This window comes from Eleutherodactylus coqui, chromosome 9, assembly GCF_035609145.1.
Source record: "Eleutherodactylus coqui strain aEleCoq1 chromosome 9, aEleCoq1.hap1, whole genome shotgun sequence".
Taxonomy (NCBI): Eukaryota; Metazoa; Chordata; class Amphibia; order Anura; family Eleutherodactylidae; genus Eleutherodactylus; species Eleutherodactylus coqui.
The window spans coordinates 63,907,390-63,927,013 of NC_089845.1; the positions used below are offsets into that span (position 1 = coordinate 63,907,390).

At 41.6% G+C, this 19,624-nt stretch overlaps 1 protein-coding gene across 4 annotated transcripts in view; it reads left to right on the top strand.

The window, feature by feature from the left end:
- ZNF516 (zinc finger protein 516) overlaps positions 1-19,624 on the top strand; it is a 131,367-nt gene that overhangs the window by 107,380 nt on the left and 4,363 nt on the right. For 2 of the 4 annotated variants that reach the window (XM_066579481.1, XM_066579480.1), the window contains exon 5: positions 10,751-10,855. The exons of 1 other annotated variant lie outside the window; for it this stretch is intronic. In XM_066579481.1, coding sequence (XP_066435578.1) covers positions 10,751-10,855 — 105 coding nt within the window. Of the gene's footprint in view, positions 1-10,750; positions 10,856-11,884; positions 11,953-19,624 lie in introns of all 4 variants that reach the window. One more of the 4 variants, XM_066579482.1, reaches the window with a different exon arrangement.

Sequence of the window (19,624 nt, forward strand, 5' to 3'; positions counted from 1 at the left end):
TTTCTCTTCTTCATAAAACTGGATCAGTCGAAAAAACACTAATGTGAACGTAACCTTAGTAGTAATCGGGTAAAACTTATTGCAGGGTTAAAAATCTATATTGTGTAAGTAAATATTACTTATTTGGAAGGTGTTGACTTTTCTTTTCTTTTTTTTTAAATGCTCTTGTTGATATGCAATATAGGTAGTTTTAAAGCTTCCCAGGGGGTTGTCATCCACTTTTCAGGGAACTCCTGACTCGCAAATTTGCCTGATTTATACAGAAATACATTCTCATGCAACTGTGTTTGTGTACAACCAGTCAGTTTACTTTGGAGAGGGGGTGGAAGTTCTGTGACAACTCGTGTATCAATGCCGATCAGTAGGGATTATTACCTCTGCGAAAACGGAGCAGTATGACTGAAGCTGCAATCATGCTTCATTTTTGGCTTTTCTTATGAAGCTACATACCAGGAATAGCTCCTGAGGTATAGTATGTGGCAAACAAAGTCTGTGACAGATTCCTGATAACTGATACCAGTATATGTGGGATCTCTTTAACCCCTTAGTGACTGTACGTACAGCTTTTTAAGGTGGTAACTTAAGGGGCCTTATTCTGATGTATACGCCTTTTTATGGTGCTGCATCAAAAGCCTGACACTGGTCTCCCTTCCTAGGAGGATGTAGATTCTGTTGTCTTGACAGCCGGGTTCCAGGTCAAATGACTGGGACCTGAGAAACCACCAAACCCAACCATTTAACCCTACACATACTGCAGCAAGCCAGACGGAGGGGGCTCCCTTTCTCATCTTATGAATCCCCGCCGTGTCATTGCGGGGTCCCAACGGGTTGCTACAGCTCCCAGAGACTAGAAGATGGTCTCTTGGCCTGCCCGCTACAGTAGCCTATGTTTATCTTGTCTCTAGTAAAAATGGAATAATAAGGGATCAAAATGTTAAAAGTTCCCAAAAATAAGATCAATGAAGGCTAGGCCTCATCCCGCATAAAATTAAGCACTTATAGAGCCCTGTTGATGAAAAAATATAAAGGTTATAGCTCTTGTAATATGCTTAAGCAAAATCAACTTTCTTTAAAGAGGTTTTCGGAGTCCCCGTAAATTGGTGGCAATGAGGGAAACACACGAGGGGTACAAAAACAAACTCTGCCATACACCCCTGCTGCCTCTCACCACTGCTCCAGTGTTTTCTTTACATTGACTGCAGTGATGACGATGACGCGGATTGTTTACCCAAGTGACTGCTGCAGCCTATGGTTTATGGGACCCCTCGCCAGACCTGCAAGCCGAGTGACGTCACCTGTCAGATGCCACAGTGCTGGACTGCAAAAACAGTCCGGTGCCATGGTGAGTACATTACTTTTATATGCTTTTGGGCACAGGAGCCCAAAACGATGTGAAAGTAATAACTTTTAATAAAGTGTTTTTAGTATACAAAAATGGCAAACCTAAAAATACTGTATAAACTTGGTAACACTAGAATCATGCTGACCCGGAGAATGTTATCTCATTCTGTATGCTGAACACTGTAAAATGAAATTCCAAAAATATGGTGGAATTTCTTTGTCTTCAATCCTCCCTCCAAAACAATAATAAACTATATAGTACACTATATGTACTCCAAAATAATACCATTAACCCCTTGAGTGGCACGCCCGGAAAATTTCCGGGGACGAGCTCCACTGCTCATAGCAACATAGCCCGGAAGATTTCCGGGCTATGTATCACTATGGGAGCTGCAGAGCACAATGCCACAAGCTGTGACAGTGTGCTCTGCCTGCACAGACCCACACAGAGCAGTGCAAGGGCTTTGAAAAACCAGCAGAAGATATTGCCGACATGTCGGCAATGTCCTGCTTTGTTTACAAGTTGCCGTAGAGACCATCGGCTTGTCAGAAGCAAGCCGATGGTCTCTGTGGCAGGGAGAGCTGGTTGTTAGCTGTCAGAGGACAGCTAGGTACCTGCTCTTACAGCAGAGATCAGAGAAAACCTCCGATCTCTGCTGTGTTAACCCTTTACATGCTGCAGTCTATGTGACTGCAGCATGTAAAGGGTTGTCACTGCAGCATGTAAAGGGCTGTCACCATCGGACCCCCGGAATGTGATCAGGGGTCCTGATGGGTCCCTGTGGAAGTCCCCTAAAAAGACAAAAAAAAAAAAAAAATTAAAAAAAAAAAAAAAAGTAAAAAATTATGAAAAAAATTTAAAAAACACTTGTCTCCCTTTACTTTGTAAAAAAATCAAAAATACAATCACACATGTGGTATCCGTGTGCGTCGTAATGACCCAGAGAAGGAAGTTAATACATTATTTAACCCCTTAATGACATGGCCCCTTTTTTTCTTTTTTCCCCATTTCTTTTTTTCCTCCCCCGTTTAAAAAAATCACAACTTGTCCCGCAAAAAACAAGCCCTTATATGCCCATGTCAATGGAAAAATGAAAAAGTTATGGCTCTTGAGACGCAACTGCAAAATTAGTTGAAATTCAATGATTAGACCATTTTAAAAAACCTGCCCTGGTGGGCACGACAGGGTGGTAGGAAACCTGCCACTCAAGGGGTTAAAGAGTTCCTGCACTCTCACCTTTTGGAGCGCTTCTGCTCTGTTGGACATTTTTCAGCTCCTTCGAGCAGCTGAAAACAGTCTTATATTGGGCCGCCTCAGCTGCCGTTGGAACAGAAACACTCATAAGTTGTAAAAGGACAGTTACTCTTAAAAAATACTTGTTCCACGAAAAAAAGCCCTCCCACGGCTATGGCGACAGAAAAATGTAAAAAAAAATTATGGCTCTAGCAATACAACGAAAAAGGCTGAAAAATTAGTCGATCATTAAAGGGATCTTGTCATTACAACAAAACACTGTCTACCTGCTTGGCCCGGCCTAAAATAAAAAAAAGAGGGCGTACTCGCCTCTCCTGCAGCCCTGGGAAGCAGCCAAGAGCGCTGCCGGTATCTCAGGCGATTTCCGGGTTGACTGCCCAGCGAAGTCAGGTGTTGTCTGCGGCCAGTCAGAGGCCGCAGCCTAACTCTATATCTGTCACCATACATGCTCTGGGTAAAACATGTACGGTGACACTGCAGCCTCTGGTCGCAGATGACACTTGAGTTCCACTGGGCCATCAATCCGGAAGTCACCGCCGATACCGGCGGTGCTCTCCACTGTTTCCTGGGGCTCCAGGACAGGCGAGTATGCCCCAGTTTTCTTCTTTAGGCTGGGCCAAACAGGTGGACAGGGTTTTGTTGTAGAATTCCAAAAAGCAGCACAATGGGGAAAAAAGTTTTCAAGATGTCATAACCAGGCTAAAAAGCTTCATCTTTATTCATAGTATCCACAGTTAAAAAAGGAGAGCGCGACATTTCGGCCGACACGTCGCGTTCTGTTTTTTACCTGTGGATACGATCAGTAAAGATGAAGCTTTTTAGCCTGGATATGACATCTTGAAAACTTTTTTTCCCCACTGTGCTGCCTTTCGGAATTCTATTGCGTGACACAGATGGTCCCATTGAAGTCTGGACCTTCAGTAAAGCGTCCACTTCATTTGAATTCACTACCCCACTAAAGTGGTATTCTACCTGGTTGTGCTGCCAACCGCTACGGTTTGTGGGGTTTTGTTGTAATAACAAAACCTCTTTAAGGCTTAAAGTCCCGTGTGGCACAGAATGCTAAAGCAGCTGAAATGCAGTCCTGAGCTCTCGCTCACAACCTGAAGTTTGCAAGTTCAATTCCCACTTGGTTCAGCCTCAGCCTTCCATCCGTCCGAGGTCCGTAAAATGAGTACCCAGCTTGCTGGAGGGTAAAAAAAACGACTAGGGAAGTCAATGGCAAACCACCCTGAAAAAACTTGTGACAATGTGTAAGATGTGACGTCACCTTAGGAGTCAGTCATGACTCGGTGCTTGCACCAGGTGACTTTACCTACCTTTACTTAAGGCTTAAAATGCACCTGTTATTAAGGGGTTAATGAATGCACTGTTCATTTTTTTATTAAGCGGTTGCTATAATATCCAACAGGTGCCAATATTGGACATCTGCGTAACATATCATTTACCCAAGGGGCCTTTTCTCACTAGCATTTTCTTTTCCATCTTGTTTACTTCTGTTGTGGAAATGGCAAAACTGAAAAACGTAGAAAAGAAACCTTCAGTTTCAATTTGTGTTTGTATTTTCTATCTACATTCCTTTTTTTTTGACTAACAAAAATGCTGACTGCTGTGCTTTTGTTTCCACTAACAAAGAAGGATCTGTTTTTTTGTTTTTTTTAAATGCATTATAGTCAATGGGAGACAGACGAAACTGGAAAGCAATCAGTTTTTTAATTTCCAGTTTTCTTTCCGGAGTATGCACGCCGCATGGTGCAGTGGTGGTTACTACTATTGCCTTGCAGTGCTGGAGGTCTAGGTTCAAATCTCAAGGACAACATCAAATTTGAAAAACTCTATACAGGTGTCACACTTGGTCAGATATGCACCTAGAACTTCAGTAATGCAAGGCAGCAGCGCTAACATCTGAGCAACCACACTTGTTCTTTTGTCTCCAAAGTAGGAGGAGGAAGAGAATAAAAACAAAAAGAACATAAAAACGCCATACAAATGTCATTGGTGAGCTTTGGACTTAAGACTCAGTACTTGGAGGCAACAGTGCTAATAACTTAAAGACACCAAGCTGCTTCTTCCTTAAATACAAATTCATTACAGATATTGTCCATAGTCAGACGTAAATCAAGAGCCCCAGTGCTACAAGTCAACCTCAGTAGCCACTGAGCCACCAAGTGTCGGCCTTCTGCATCCTCCTGCTTCTTGACTCTCCTTTTCCTCCTTCTCTTCTTCTCCTTTCTCCTCCTCCAGAGAAGAAGGCAAAGAGAAATCAAGCATGGTGACTCATCATTAGCACTGTTGCTTTGCAGGTCTGTGGACCTAGGTTTAAATCTGACATGTGCATGGACTTCATATGCCTGTTTTTTTTCTCCTTCTCCACCTTTTCCCTTACTACTATTGCCTTGTAATGCTGGAAATGGAGTAGTACTATGCTATTCGTTTCCCTTTTTTAATACTGATGCATACTGATAGTTACTGGACAGACAGATGCCCAAAGGACACTTTTTGTCTGTAATAATGCACCCCTACATACGTGTTTAGGGTGGATTCAGATGACCGTATATCGGCTCGGTTTTCACGATATACGGTGTCCTTGTCTGCAGGGGGGGGGGGGGGCGGGAATAAAGAGCCAGGAGCAGGAACTGAGCTCCCGCCCCTAGCCACTATTTGCAATGGGAGGGGGCGGGACACGGGCGGAGCTAAGTGCAGGGACTTAGCCCCGCCCCATCCCATTGCAAATAGTGGCATGGGGCGGGGAAGGGACGGGAGCTCAGTTCCTGCTCCTAGCTCTCCCCCCCCGCAGACAAGGACACCGTATATCGGCTCAGCTTGAAAACCGAGCCGATATATGGTCGTCTGAATCCACCCTTTGTGTACATAGGGAGCTTTCTGGACGTACACGCTAACAGCAGGGCAGGAACCCTGTGGATGAAGAAGTCGCTGAACAGAAAATATTTTACAACTTGACAGAAGAGTACTGGTTGGGGAAGTTTATTTTAGAATAATCTTACTGTAATTGACTATCTAGAAGTGCAGCATAAACATTTCCTAGATGACGAGATAAAAGCTAGTGGCCTGCATGTGTTTGATAGTACATAATTATACTTTGATGCTCACTGCAGACAAGAGTAATGTGCATCAAGGACAGGATTGTCTTACACTGAGATCTACCTGCAAAGCCGATCTGGTCCATATCTGTTCATCTCACACCCAATAGCAGCTTGAGTGAGCAGCTCAATAGGCTTGATGTGGTCATCTTTTGACATACTCATTCCATCATGTACAATAGTGGGTTTTTTTAGAATGGTAATGCAGTGATCACAGTAGATATGTTGAGAAGCTACAGGGAGTTGTACATGTTATGATATATTTATCAATGTTTGCCATTTTAAATTAGAGGTTGCAGCTGGTTTGTCACGTTTTTTTGTTTCTTTTAATGGTGCAGCTTTAATGCCACTTGGTGTCAGTGTGAGCACACAATGAGCATGGGTTGTGTTCATTGACCATGAAGACTTATCTGTTCTTCCAAAAAGAGCCTTCAGTGAAGGCCTTATCTGTCCTAAGCCCTTTTATGCTGATGTATGCAGCTGAATGGGGAATCTGCTGCTGCGGTAGTGAGCTCTGACTGACAGCAGATGGTGCTGCAAGCTGACAGATTTACTTAAGCTGTTTCCTTCAAGATATCTGTGTTACATTCACTGTTTGATACTTCTAGAGCTTTTATTTATCTTTAGAATTGCTCACTAATAATTAATCACTCTGATCAAGAGGTGACACTTATTACTCCTCTATCCTTAGGGTCACGCTGTAACTTTGGTTAAATGCTTCTCAAACTTCTGGCAATCTAGATGTGATAAATAATATCTGAAGTCTAACCATTTGAGCCCATGTTACTTCTACATAGTGGAGAAAGAGATTTTGTGAGTTGCATTAAATGCAATGCATCACTTACATTTTTTGCTAATTAAAACCAGACATCAAATATGTTTAGTTTTTTTTGTTTTTTTCTGATTGTAGAGTATTTGTTTTATTGCCTATGCATGGCAGCCCCCATGATCATCTGTTTTTTGCTGTAGAGATCTGCTTTACAGCAGCCTCATGGGCCATTCACACAATGGACAGGAGCTGAAAATTGACTTCTATGGGAGACTGTTTTAGGCAAAGGTCATGTGCAGGGAGGGCAAGTAGATAAAGTGACCATCGATTGTGAATGGTAGATCCTGTGTTAACACTGTGTGTATAGAAATGTTTAATGTAAAAACCTGATGTCCACAATGGGTCTTTTCCTTTATTGAAACACTTGCAGCCTCTGGAATGATGTTTCACAGTAAACCATAAGAATGTTAGTGTCTGTCATGAGACGCCATTTATAATAACTGCACGTTGTCTCTATCATAATCTCATATGCCAATTTTGCTCATTTAATGCCATATTTATATCCCATTTAGCATATACTCCCTTTGGCAAACGTTTTTCTGTTTATGCATTTGTGCCTGTTCTCTTCTGCCATACGGTCCATCAGTATACATCAGTACTCCTTTGGGTGCGTTCACATACCACGGTAATGCAGCAAAACCGTAGGTTAGAATTACAGTATACTTACAGCAAAAAATCTGCAGCGGTTTTTTCCTCCTACATGTGATCAGGATTTACTTTAATTTTTCTGCAGCATGTGAACACAACCTTCTACTTTTTTTTTTTTTAAGTGTAGTAGACTGAATTCCAATAGAACTCTATTCTCCAAAAGAGTATATGAACGATAGAGAGAACGCTATCGCTGAACACTGAGTATGGCAATGTCTGCTCTCTGTACAATGGAGGTTTAATTATAAGCTGCTTTTTCTGATTTTGGTTTATGGATTTAATTTTATATATAGTTTTCAGGTTTGAGATTTGCGGTACTTTCACACGTAGAGGAAAAGGGTGTGGATTTCCCTTAGTGGAAAACCCGCATAATATCTATGTGAAAACTGCGACAAACTTCACACCAGTGTCGTCGACTTTGATATAAATTTTGTTGTGGATACAGCTGATGTCACCCTTTAAATCAGTGTTTCCCAACTCCAGTCCTCAAGGCACCCCAACAGGTCATGTTTTCAGGATATCCTATAGTAAGAACACCTGTGGCAATGTCTGAGGCATTCACAGGAATTACATCACCTGTGCAATACTGAGGAAATCCTGAAAACATGACCTGTTGGGGTGCCTTGAGGAGGACTGGAGTTGGAAACACTGCTTTAAATAGAAAGGCTGAAATCTGCTGTGATTCCACACCAACTGTATGGATTTTAGTGCAGAAAATCCACACCATTTGCTGCTATATGTGATCGTACGGTAAGAGAGTAGTCTTAGGCTGTCATAGTAACATAGTATGTTAGGGTGAACGAAGGCAATGTCCATTTGGGTCTGCCTGTTTTGGCCCACTCCCCCTTCCTCCCCTTGTTGATCCAGAGAAGGCCAAAAAAAAACAATGAGGCAGATTCCAATTTAGCTCATTTGGAGAAAAAAATTCCTCCCCGACTCCATAATGGCAGTCAGAATAATCCCTGGATCAACGTTTGAGTTCCTACCTGACTCCAACACCAAGATCAGCAACCCCCGCTGGTCACCTAATGTCTATATCCTGTAATATCGTAGTGCTCTAAAAAGACATCTAGTCCCCATCTCTATGGATTTTGCCATCACCACGTCCTCAGGCAGAGAGTTCCACAGTCTCACTGCTCTTACAGTAAAGAATCCCCTTCTGTGTTGGTGATGAAACCTGCTTTCTTCCAGACGTTGCGGATGCCCTCCGCTGGGTATAAATAGATCATGGGAGAGATCCTTGTATTGTTCCCTAATGTATTTATACATAGTTATTTGGTCGCCCCTTAACCTTCTTTTTTCCAGGGTGAATAAACCCAATTTTGGGTATTCCAGTCCTCTCATTACGTTTATTAATTTAGTTGCACTTCTTTGGACACCCTCAAGCACTGCAACATCTTTCCTGAGCACCAGTGTCCAGAACTGTACACAGTATTCCATGTGAGGCCTGACAAGTACCTTACATCCCTCGCCCCTATGCTTTTTTTTTTAATGCACCCCAGGACTTTATTTGCTTTTGCAGCGGCTGACTGGCATTAATTGATGTGGTCGAGGGGCCTGGCACTACTGAGTTCCAACTGACTGTGGACTGCCATGTAATTTGTCATGGATTTAGCACTGTCAAAGGGCAAAATCTGCAGGGAATTGCGTTGGAAATTCCGCACACAGTTTTGCTCATTGATTGGGTTAAAATGCATTTGTGAATTCACAGCAAAATATGCGGCCGAAATGGGGCTTAGCTGCAGTTTTAAGGCGCATTTAGACCAAACGATTAGCGTTAAAAAAAGTGTGTGTGTATATAATATAGAGAGAGAATTTGCATGATTTACTATTCGGTGTAAACCCAGCCAAAGATCGATCAATAAAAAAAATAATTGGTTTGCTTATTGTTAATCATTCGTTTAATGAAAGCATGAAAATCAGCATCGGCTAGTTCGCTAATCGTTTGGTTTAAATACCGGTCGTTCTCAGTGACTTATACAGTGAATCACTGAACAATTTTGCTAGCAAATGATTTATCTGCCCGTATAAACTAGCCGCCCGAGCAAACGAGTTAACTCTGACATTGGTTTAAATTGGGCATAAAAGAACCTTAAGGCTACATTCACATGGGCAAGCATGATATTGCGCTTGCCAACGTGCGCTTTTTTTTCTTCATTCAAAAACCCCTCGCATCGCTTCTGTGAAATTGCGATCCTCAGGCGTGTGCTTCATGATTGATTTTCAATGGGAAAGATTAGATCACACTCGTACATCGCACAGCATGCGAGTGCCACGCGATGTCTTTAAAGGTCCCATTGAAAGCCATGGGTGATGTGTTCCGAGGGAACTCCAGAAGATAGAACACAGTGTCAATTTTATCCTCGCTGTATTGCTATGAGGGAAAAAAATCTTTTTTGTGACTACGTCCATTCAAAAGAATGGAATTTATATTTGTGTGTCTCGCAACACACAAAATTCTTGCCTGTGTGAATAAGCCCTTAGAGCTGGAATCTGTGCAGAAAAATTAGTCTCGTTTTCTGCCGTGTGAACACAACTTTATAGTATGAAAAATATGGTATTTATTTTAGTTACATTCAGTGAATATTAACCTGCATCATGTTTTTTTGTTTTTTTTTTTTAAAGCTCTGGTTTTGCTTTTAACTAATGCGCATAGTTTTTGGAAATCTAATTTGTATTTATTACAATGCTTATTATTACAAATTTCCTGGCTTTGAAACCAGCTAGCAGCATACAATGTGCTGTTTCCAGCAGAATATGTTTGGGAGAAGCAAATGATATTCCAAACCAAACATACAAATCTAAAAGTCAGACGTGTCTTTCTTGATCAGCAGCAAAGACAACGGCTAGCCCTTTAAGTCAGATGTTGTAAACTGACCTTTTAAAAAAAGGAAGGTCTGAGTAGTTTTCCACAAATGCTAATGGCCCAGAAAACATGTTTACTAAAGGCAGAAGAGAGGGGCTGTTATGTGCCCACTGCCTCAAAACGTCCAGAAAGACGCGCTCATTCTCCGATGTCTTCAGTGTATGCCTCCTAGGTCTAGGGTCAAAACAGCACCAGCAGGCAGATAGGTGAGGGCTAAAGGTTTGATAAGTCTGTGATGGCTCCACTCACTCTGCATTTGTCTCCAAGGTACATCAGCCCAGGGGGGACAGGCGAGCTCTGGTTCTACTCATTTTCTATTATCCATGTGACTAGTCTCTGGCACGCTGGAGTCACTTTGATTTGCTTGATACACTGCTTGACAAAGCTGGGTGATGGCTGAAAAGTGGATCCAGCTGCTCTGAAAAGCGCACACCTGACATGCCAGTCCTAGTGCGGGCACATCACGGGGAGTGTTTTTTTAATTCAATGTAATTTATGCATTCTCGCAGTCCTGTGTGTGCCTGGCCTGTCATCCCCAGCCCAGATGAAGGCTGACAGTTGTCATCTAGGGCCTGAAGGTAGCCTCACATAATGACACATTAGACATACTAATGATGTTTTCTTCTAGCATAATGTTTTCTTCTTAACTTCTCTCCTTTTTTTTTTCTTTTTCCTCCCTCCCTCCCTCCCTTTCTTCCTATCAACCAAAGGAATGCTTAGGACACAGGCACGACAAGGAGACTATGTTTGCATTGAGTGTGGGAAATGTTTCACCCAGCCAAGTCACTTAAGGACCCATATGAGGTCTCATACAGGTACATCTTACTTGAATTTTGACAATACCTTTTTTTGTTTTATAAAATGTTAATCGCTGTAAAATACTAACCTGTTCCGATGTAATCAGATGTATTGCTTTGGCTCCATGGACTTACTTGCATTGATTGCATCTCTACTTTTGAAATCACCTTTTTACTGGTACAATAACAGAGAGGTCTTCTTGATCTTGGTTTGGAGTGCTTTCTTTTACAGAAGCTATTGAACAGTTAATACTCCGATTTAAGACGTTTCCACTGCAATTTAATGGCTGTTATTTATGCAAACTTTTTTTTTTATGGGAAAGGTTAACTAAAGACCACAATGAGTATGAATAAATATGCAAGTGATTCATTTTGCCACAAGCGCACCGATATCAAGCTATTCGTCTCTGCATATCATTAACCCCTGTTTTACATTATCATCCTCACCACCACTACCGTATGCCATTTTTTTGTTTTATGGCAAAATGCCCTCATTAGGCTGGACAGTGATAAATGAAACCTAATTAATACAGCCATTTAATATCTGGTTGAAGCTACACCAATTTGGTCTTTGCGGCTATTAACATTGCAAGTTAGGTAGAGCTGGAAATGTGCTAGGAGCATTCTGTGACAGCTCCAGACTATTGGGCTTATGTGCAGAAGTGTGAATGATGCATACATAAGCCAGTCTGATGTGAAATGACAGAGGCCAAATGGTAAGTAATGCAAGTAGAGGGTCCCTTTACACACACACTGATAATTAATGTTGTCAGTGATTGCTTTCTTCAGCACTGAAATCTGAATTAAAAAGGGCAGTGGCCTTAGGCTGCCATTAGCACACACTCTCACTGAAAGTGTTACAGTAAATTGGTATGTACTGGCCACAGGCAAGTAACTGGTGTCGGTTTTTTTTTTTTTATTATTATTTATTTATTTTTTTACCCCTTCCCTTTTTAATGTGGTTAAATTGTAATGGTCTCAATGATGTACACACACTAACGAAAGCTTCAATGCTCCTCTGTTTAACAAGACCCCTTGTTCCCACAGTGGTATTTGAGTCTAATGGACTCCGAGGTACTGAAGTTCACACCACCTCCGCAGATGCCCCAAAACAAGTATGTTATCAACTAACTGAGTGTTTGGTTTTTCTTATGATTGCTGGGGAGAGAAGTTGCACAGTAGTACTCCTCAGTAAAGCACTGACCTTTTCATCATCTGTGCCAAGATGACCTATTGCATATTTACCCACTACTCAAACTTTATTCAAATTTATTGATTAGTGGAACAGCAGCTATTTGCATATAGCTTTTTTTTGTATTTTTAGTTTTTTTAATCTAACCAGTAACTTACAAATCCCACATTTTACATAGATTCTGTATCTCATAAATAATAATAAAAAAAACTAGTCTGTGTTTTTCTGAAGAGTATTTATTTTTTCCAGTGTCAACACATGAAGTCTATAGAGTACCTCCTTATCCTGACCTTGCAGTTTCTGTGGACTCTGTGTGGTGGTGTGCCTATCCTGTTTTCTAATGTCCAGTGTCTGCTTTCTAAACGGGCTCCTTTTCCACTTCCTTCTTACTTCTAGTCTAACAGCTTCTGTAGAAAAATGTGAACTCACTTCAATGCTGAATGTACCTGAAGCCATAGAAGAGCACAGAGAATATGGGAATTTAAAATGGTATCTGTGAGATACCTTAGAGCATTAAAAGAAAACCTATTATAGTTAAAGGGGTGTTTGAATTTCATGACAGATTTTTTGTGAGATTTATTGAGTAACTTGTGGCAGTTTTCTGGCGGGGAAAAATTCACATTTCGGTGCATGCCTATTTCGTGTAAGTATTTGCAACTTTTGAAAACCTTTTTACACCACTTTGAGGTTTAGCGACAGGGTGGGTGACCCATGGCCTGATAGATTTACTATAATTTATGGCAGGTGGTGGTATATATTATAGCAATCTACTCCAGCTAATAGCTGGTATAGATTTGTGGTGCACAGATGGTCCAAGATACGCTAAATGTATTAAGAGGCCTGTGCATGTTAATATATGTAGTGCATTCTCCTCCCAGCAAGCTTCAGCTTTTGATTGGCTTATAAAAAAAAAAAATCTTAATACATTTTTTCCCCTTTCTTTCCTAGTAGTTTCCAGGCCCTCGGATGTAGTTATTAAATGCAAGCCTTCATTGTTTAAAAGACTCTGTGACCATCTTTTTGTACCTTTCTCTGAGGGCATCACAAGGTAGTGACAATCGCACTGATTGCAGTGATGGCTGCTGTATGCAGTAGTTTGAGAAACTTGTCTTTTACCAGTAGCAGCACATGCATAGAGGACTACTTAAAGTAGTCCTGGATATTCATAGGCTGCAGGCTAGCTACACCCACCCCGTCCTCCAACCACTGACTGACAACAGTCTGCTTATTACTGTGCATAGAGAGAGAGCTGCCAATCATTGGCTGGAGGACAGGGTGGGTGTGGCCAGCTTGCAGCTCAAAAACAAGGACAAGTTCTGTGTCCAGCTGCTACTAATAAGATGCAAGTTTCTCCAAAACTACTGCATAGATACACACAGCAGACATATCACTGTAAGCAGTGTGACGGGCACTACCTTATTGTGCTCTCAGTGAGGGCTGCAAATAGATGGGGACAGAGTCTCTAACTACCAGAGTATGAGCATGCGGTAATTACACACAGGTAAAGCGCACTACTATAGATCTCTTAGAACCTCATCAGAACCATAAGGTATGTTCACATAGCGGAATCTGATGTGCCTTTTAAATGCAATTCTGCATACATTTCGTTTTCTTGATGGCTAAATCTGTGTGCGAAAAAGTGCCATGTCACTTCACGCAGATCCACACGCAAATGCGTTTGAAATTTTGCATGCAGATTTCGCCCATTGATAGTACTAAATCCTGTGGTGGATTTCTGTTGCCATTTTAGATGCAGAATCCGTACTGAAAATTCTGATTCTGCCGTGTGAACTTACACTTAGTATATGTTTACATCTAACGCAAGTGCTGTGGATTTTCTTCCTTCAAAAATTCCACAGCATTTACAGTACAAGTCATGTGCATAAGATTTTTACAAGTCTCATCCACATGGTGTGGGAATAAAACTCCACATGGAATTGACCTGTGGTTCATGTTTAAAATTTGCAGCTTGTTTATTTCTTGCTGTGGATTTTGACTGCTGAATTCACCCCTTTCAATATTTCCATGCAATATTTTTGGTGCAAATTCATTGCAGAAATTCCACCCCTGTGTGGCCATAACCTAACTGTACCAGCTCTGATCACATGTCCAAAACAGATTCTTATCCTTTTAGAATTAGAGGACCCGTCAGATGTCTCCTGACATCTATTTTAGGTATCTTTATATGGGTAATGGGGGGTATTATCACCGGAATGCCCACTGGAAACCGGGAATTCAGGTGATAATTGTCCTGTGTAATGCGGGCACCGAGCAACCACTAAAAATCAAGCGACTATCAGGCCTTGTAAACAGGAGCTGCTCAATGTTTGAGCGACTCTTGTTTACTGTGAATGGAGACAGGCGCTCCGGAACAATCCCCGGCATGCTCTGCCTCTATTCATTGAATAACTAGCACTCCTGTGGAAAGCACTTATGTGTCCATCCCTTGTGAAGGTACTATTTTAGTAAATAGTTGTATTTCCCATGAATTAATTAATAGTTTTGGAGTCGTTTTACGCATTGTCATTTTTCTGTTATTAATCCTGGAAACATGTGCAAATCGCCACCATACCCCTTGTCTGATTTGTTCTGACAGTTTGTCACAGGTACAGTGGTATTGCCCAGTTACCAGGTTTTTTTTCAAACATTTACTGGAATAATAAAAGGAAGGTACAATGAAGGGTTCTGAGAAAAGGTGCTCCATAGAGATGAGCGAGTATACTCGCTAAAGGCAATTGCTCGAGCGAGCATTGCCTTTAGCGAGTATCTGCGCGCTTGAGACTAAAGGTTCGGGTGCCGATGCGGGGGAGCGGTGAGTAGCGGCAGTCAGCAGGAGGGAGCGGGGGGGGGGGGGGGGGAAGAGGGAGAGAGAGATCTCCCCTCCGTTCCTCCCCGCTCTTCCCAGCAGCTCCCTGCCTGCCGCCGGCACCTGAACCTTTAGTCTCGAGCGGGCAGGTACTCGCTAAAGGCAATGCTCGCTCGAGCAATTGCCTTTAGCGAGTATACTCGCTCATCTCTAGTGCTCCATGATTTAGTAGAACTATAAATGTTTAGTTAGACTTGTCAGGAGAGCCAACAGCTCCTATTCTAAACAATGAAGATTCCTATTCCATGTATACAAGCACAGGTCTTAGAAACTGTAAGATGGCCTAAAAATTGTCCTACGCATATAGTATATAACATTTCTGAAACTGGAACATCCCTTTTAACAGGAAAATGGTGAACCTACCATGAGAGAAAACCTCAAGTATAGCACTTCAAAAATGAAAGGGACTAATGATACATGATGGCTTTACTTAGGTCTTATATAACAGAGAAACAAAATCCTTTCTCCAATCTTCTGGGTCTGATGACTTTATCGTTGATTGATATATCTTGTCTCATTGTAATGATAGAAATTTCTTTCTAAAGTGTGGTCAGAAATAACCATATTCTAACTAGTCCATAATGGCCCCTTCCCATCACATAATATATTGTTCCAACAAATTGTAAACTTATGCCAGTGTCCAAATTATCACAAAGGAGGCAGGAATAACCGTGTCTGTCAGAGCTTTTCATACAGTGTTCTTACTGCTTGTTTTCATTCCTCACTATCCATCTTGGTTTTCGCTACCAGAAATAATAATGTCCACCATGAACCTAATGGTTGTCCGCGTCTAGACTGCTCACATCCCTACTTCTATGCAGGACTTCTACCCAGTCATTTCTTTAGATAAAGTTGCACTCTGACGCTCCAGTTACATTTATAGGACTTGTGTAATTGTGTAAACAGCTACTGTACCTTTGTTTTGTTTGCTATAGCTGATCTTTGAGGTAATAGTTGGATTTATACTATTTGGACACATTTTTGTCAGTCTTTTGAGTTTTTATTGGGTTCCCTTTATAACATCTGGTTTGGCCCATTTGAGACACTGATATACCTTGAACTTTGGGCTATGAGACCACTAATCTAATTGTCGTCATCAACAAAAAAATATTACGTTAAGTGCCAACGAGGTTTAAATGTGAGTCGGGGATAAAGTGCTTTGCTTTAAGGGCCATTTACATATAACGATTGTCACACAAAATTTGTTACATCTAAATGCAAAGCCATCGTGTACTATCCAGGTACTTATCGTTTGTCACTAAGTTTCAACCAGCATAAAAATCCTCGCTGGTTCGCTTACGTCTCGCTCCGGTTAAACGCTTACCACTTAGTGTTTCACACAGAACATGAAGCGCTGGGCGAGACGTGAGCGATTGCCAGCGATCTGCTTGTTTTAATGTTTTGCACGATTGCGAACCACTAGCGGTGACTTCACCTGCCCATGAGCTTATTTAGATGACCGTCGTCCCATGTAAGTATAGCACTAGTTTTTGCCCATTGTTTGGCGCCAAAATGTAGGTTAACTGAAATATATCTGATTATATATCTGATCATCTGTCAGGAAAAAAAGTGCTTTGGCTGATATTTTGCCAACCTTCTCTGAAAACCAGATGAAAGCCTGTCAGGTAAAACTGCGTAACCTTGAAAGTCGCCTTGCATTGAAATATCCCTTTTTGGTAGCTCGCTGCTCAGAAATTGTGACTACCGTATGAAAATTAATACTTGGCAGGTTTTACGAGGATTCCTGCAGCATGCTACTTCTGTTCATTGTGAACATCTGACACAACTAGGCTCAATGAAATCAAATGGTTCCAAAATAAACTGTCACAGAAACATTAAGTTTGGATTGATTTGCTAATGAATATACTGTACTCATAGTCACGTAGTGACTACTCAGTATGTCAGCATACAGTATCCTATTATAAAGAGTGCAATGTTACCAGAACCTTTATTATGGATGCTTACATACAAGGGTTGTCTAGTTTAGAAAACCTTTCATCATGAACCTTATTGAATAGAGGGTCCCCCATTCAGGAACCTCATAAATTAGACAAAGCATGTGATGGCTGTAGTTCTGGATTTATCCGATTTTTTTTATTTTTTTTTTTTTTTTAAGATGTTGGTTGTTTGTGGATTTCTCCATAGTGAAATGTTCTGCTACGTGTGAAAACGCACTTTACAGCGGGGTTCACACCAGTGTTTTGCATTCTGCCTTTCTGCTCTGTCATGGGAGCAGGTACATGAAATGCTGGATCTGTCCAATGACAGAAACAAGCGGATCCTAAGAGACCCCTTTGACCGTAACAGGGCCCCTCAGGCCTCTGTCCAGCTGTCTGGCATTTTTTCCGAATAAAATGGCGCAAGAGTAAAATTGCATAGCGGCATGTTTTGGATTTTTTTTTTACTTTCTTTGTGTCATCAGGAAAACCTCCCCCAAAAAAGGTCAAACACTGACCTAATCAAAAAAGAAAAATTGCCCATGATTTTTGTCCTTTTTTGTGTTGCCCTTTAGGCTTCCTTCACAGCCTTTTCTGCCTTTTTTTGTGTTAGGGCTTTCTTCTTATGGGTCACCTGGCTGTCTTCGTGAAATTGGGGCAAGTTTTTCACTTTTGAATTTAAACAATATTTCCGCTCACTGATAAGCGGTTATATTATCAGAAAACGTTGAGGAATTAAAACACAAAGTATATTTGAAAGTTTTGCAATGCATGAATGAATACATTTACAGAAAACCAGGAAACTGCTTTTAAAGGCCTTTTTTTCTCATCTTTTTATTTTTCCTTTTAATTGAAGTTACAATGTCAAATTTGTATGGGCATAAGATGGATGCTCGCACCTTTCTATCGCCCTGGTAATATAATTTGTTATTGTCACAGAAGCAAATACAATTTTGTGTATAAACTATTTGTTTAATCATTGAGAAGAGGCAGTGCAATTTATAATTCAAATTGTATCAAGAATTGCTACAGTAAAACTGAGCCTTAAAGGGGTATTCCGAGAGCAAAGTCAAATTTCAAAAGGCCATAAATCCTCACACACGAGACTTGAGTCCATTCATTAACTTTCCTCTAGATTTTCGGCTCTACATTATGAGGAATCCACTGAAAACATCCAATTCAGGCTTACTGTCTGCTGCTTCCCCTGCATTTCCTGCAGCCCCCTTGGCTGTATTTCAGACAATTATTATTTTCCCACACCACACTTAGGACCATCTGATTCCACTCTATGAAAAAAAGGGAGACAATAGCTGATGTGTCAATCGGCGGGGGGGGAGGAAAGGGAGATACATTTGGTGATGTGGCTGTTTCGTGGAAGAGAGAGATAGACAGTTGATCGTGTGACAGTTGTTGGCAACAGGTGTTGGAATGAATGCTGACCATGTGGGTAGTGTTCTCAACAGTACACGGATGGCACTATGATAAGCAGCTATGCATTTTCGCTTCTGGACCCAAAAGCTGCTGTTACTTCCAACAACCCGCACTTCAGTGCTCATCAGCGCAACAGACTCCTCCATGGCTAACCAGCACTGTACCCGTTGTGGCAAGCAGTGCCAGTAGCCTCTGCATCGGCACTGATCAGGGCAGCCCATCACTGCGCTGGGTAACACTCAGTACATGTAATGGCTACTTGCACTTCAAGCACAGTGACTGAGCATGCGTATATCCTCCTAATTGAAATGAAACTGCGCATGCCCTGTACCCGTTGATTCTGGCCCTGTCTGCTGACAGATTGCATCAGTAGACAGGTACAGAACCAGGAAGGTACAGTACTGACAAGACTGAAAGGGCACCATGGTCAAGATGTGGTGGAAGCACCCAAAAATTTTCTATTCATGAGAAGTAATGGATCCTGATTCGAATGAAATATGGACACTGCTAATGCAAAGCAAGTAATCCACATATAGAATTACGCTGCCTCTTCCTTTTTCACTTAAAAGAACAAAACAGAATACCTCTTTAAACATAAAATGTTTACCTTGGTTCAGTCAGACCCAGTTATCTTTTTATTTCCCCCAATAACCCGCCTTCTGCTAGTTAATGACTTTGTTTTAGCATGAATTTTCATTGTAGGACACACAAGATCACAACACATTTTTTGCAAAATGTTTTCTGATAATTGTAACCGGTCATCTAAAATTTTCATGCTAGATATTGCAAAATGGTTGATATCTTACACTCTCATTGACAGCAAAATGTTACCACCAGTCTGGTCTTTCACAAGAGCAAGTCAATTATAAGCAGACCATGCTAGTTTTGAAGTTGATCCTGGGACTAACCTGGCAGCATGTTTATGTGCACATAATTCTAAACACAAGTTAAGAATCAGATTTTGCTCATTCCTACATCAGAAATTTAGATTTGGTCCTCATGCCACGCGCACACACTGTTTCCCTGTGCGGATTCCACCTGGCTCGCAGACATGAGGCCAGAAAATACATTATACTCACCTGCCCGGACGCTGCAGAGCTCTCCTCAGTGCAGGCCGGATCTTCTTTCTTCTGCACGGCGGATGTGCTCGGGACGCCGGCGGCGTGCCGGGCGCATGCGCCATGCTGTTTTGTTTTTTTTAAACTCCTGCTTTACTGCAGTCCCGCGGCACGGACGCAGTGACAGCTGCGTCTCTACCGCGGATCCAGACAGTTTGCATTGGCTTCAATGGGAGCTGTCCGTGCAGGAAAACCGCACAAAAATGGAGTATGCTTCAGTTGTATTCCCGCGCATTCCATTTT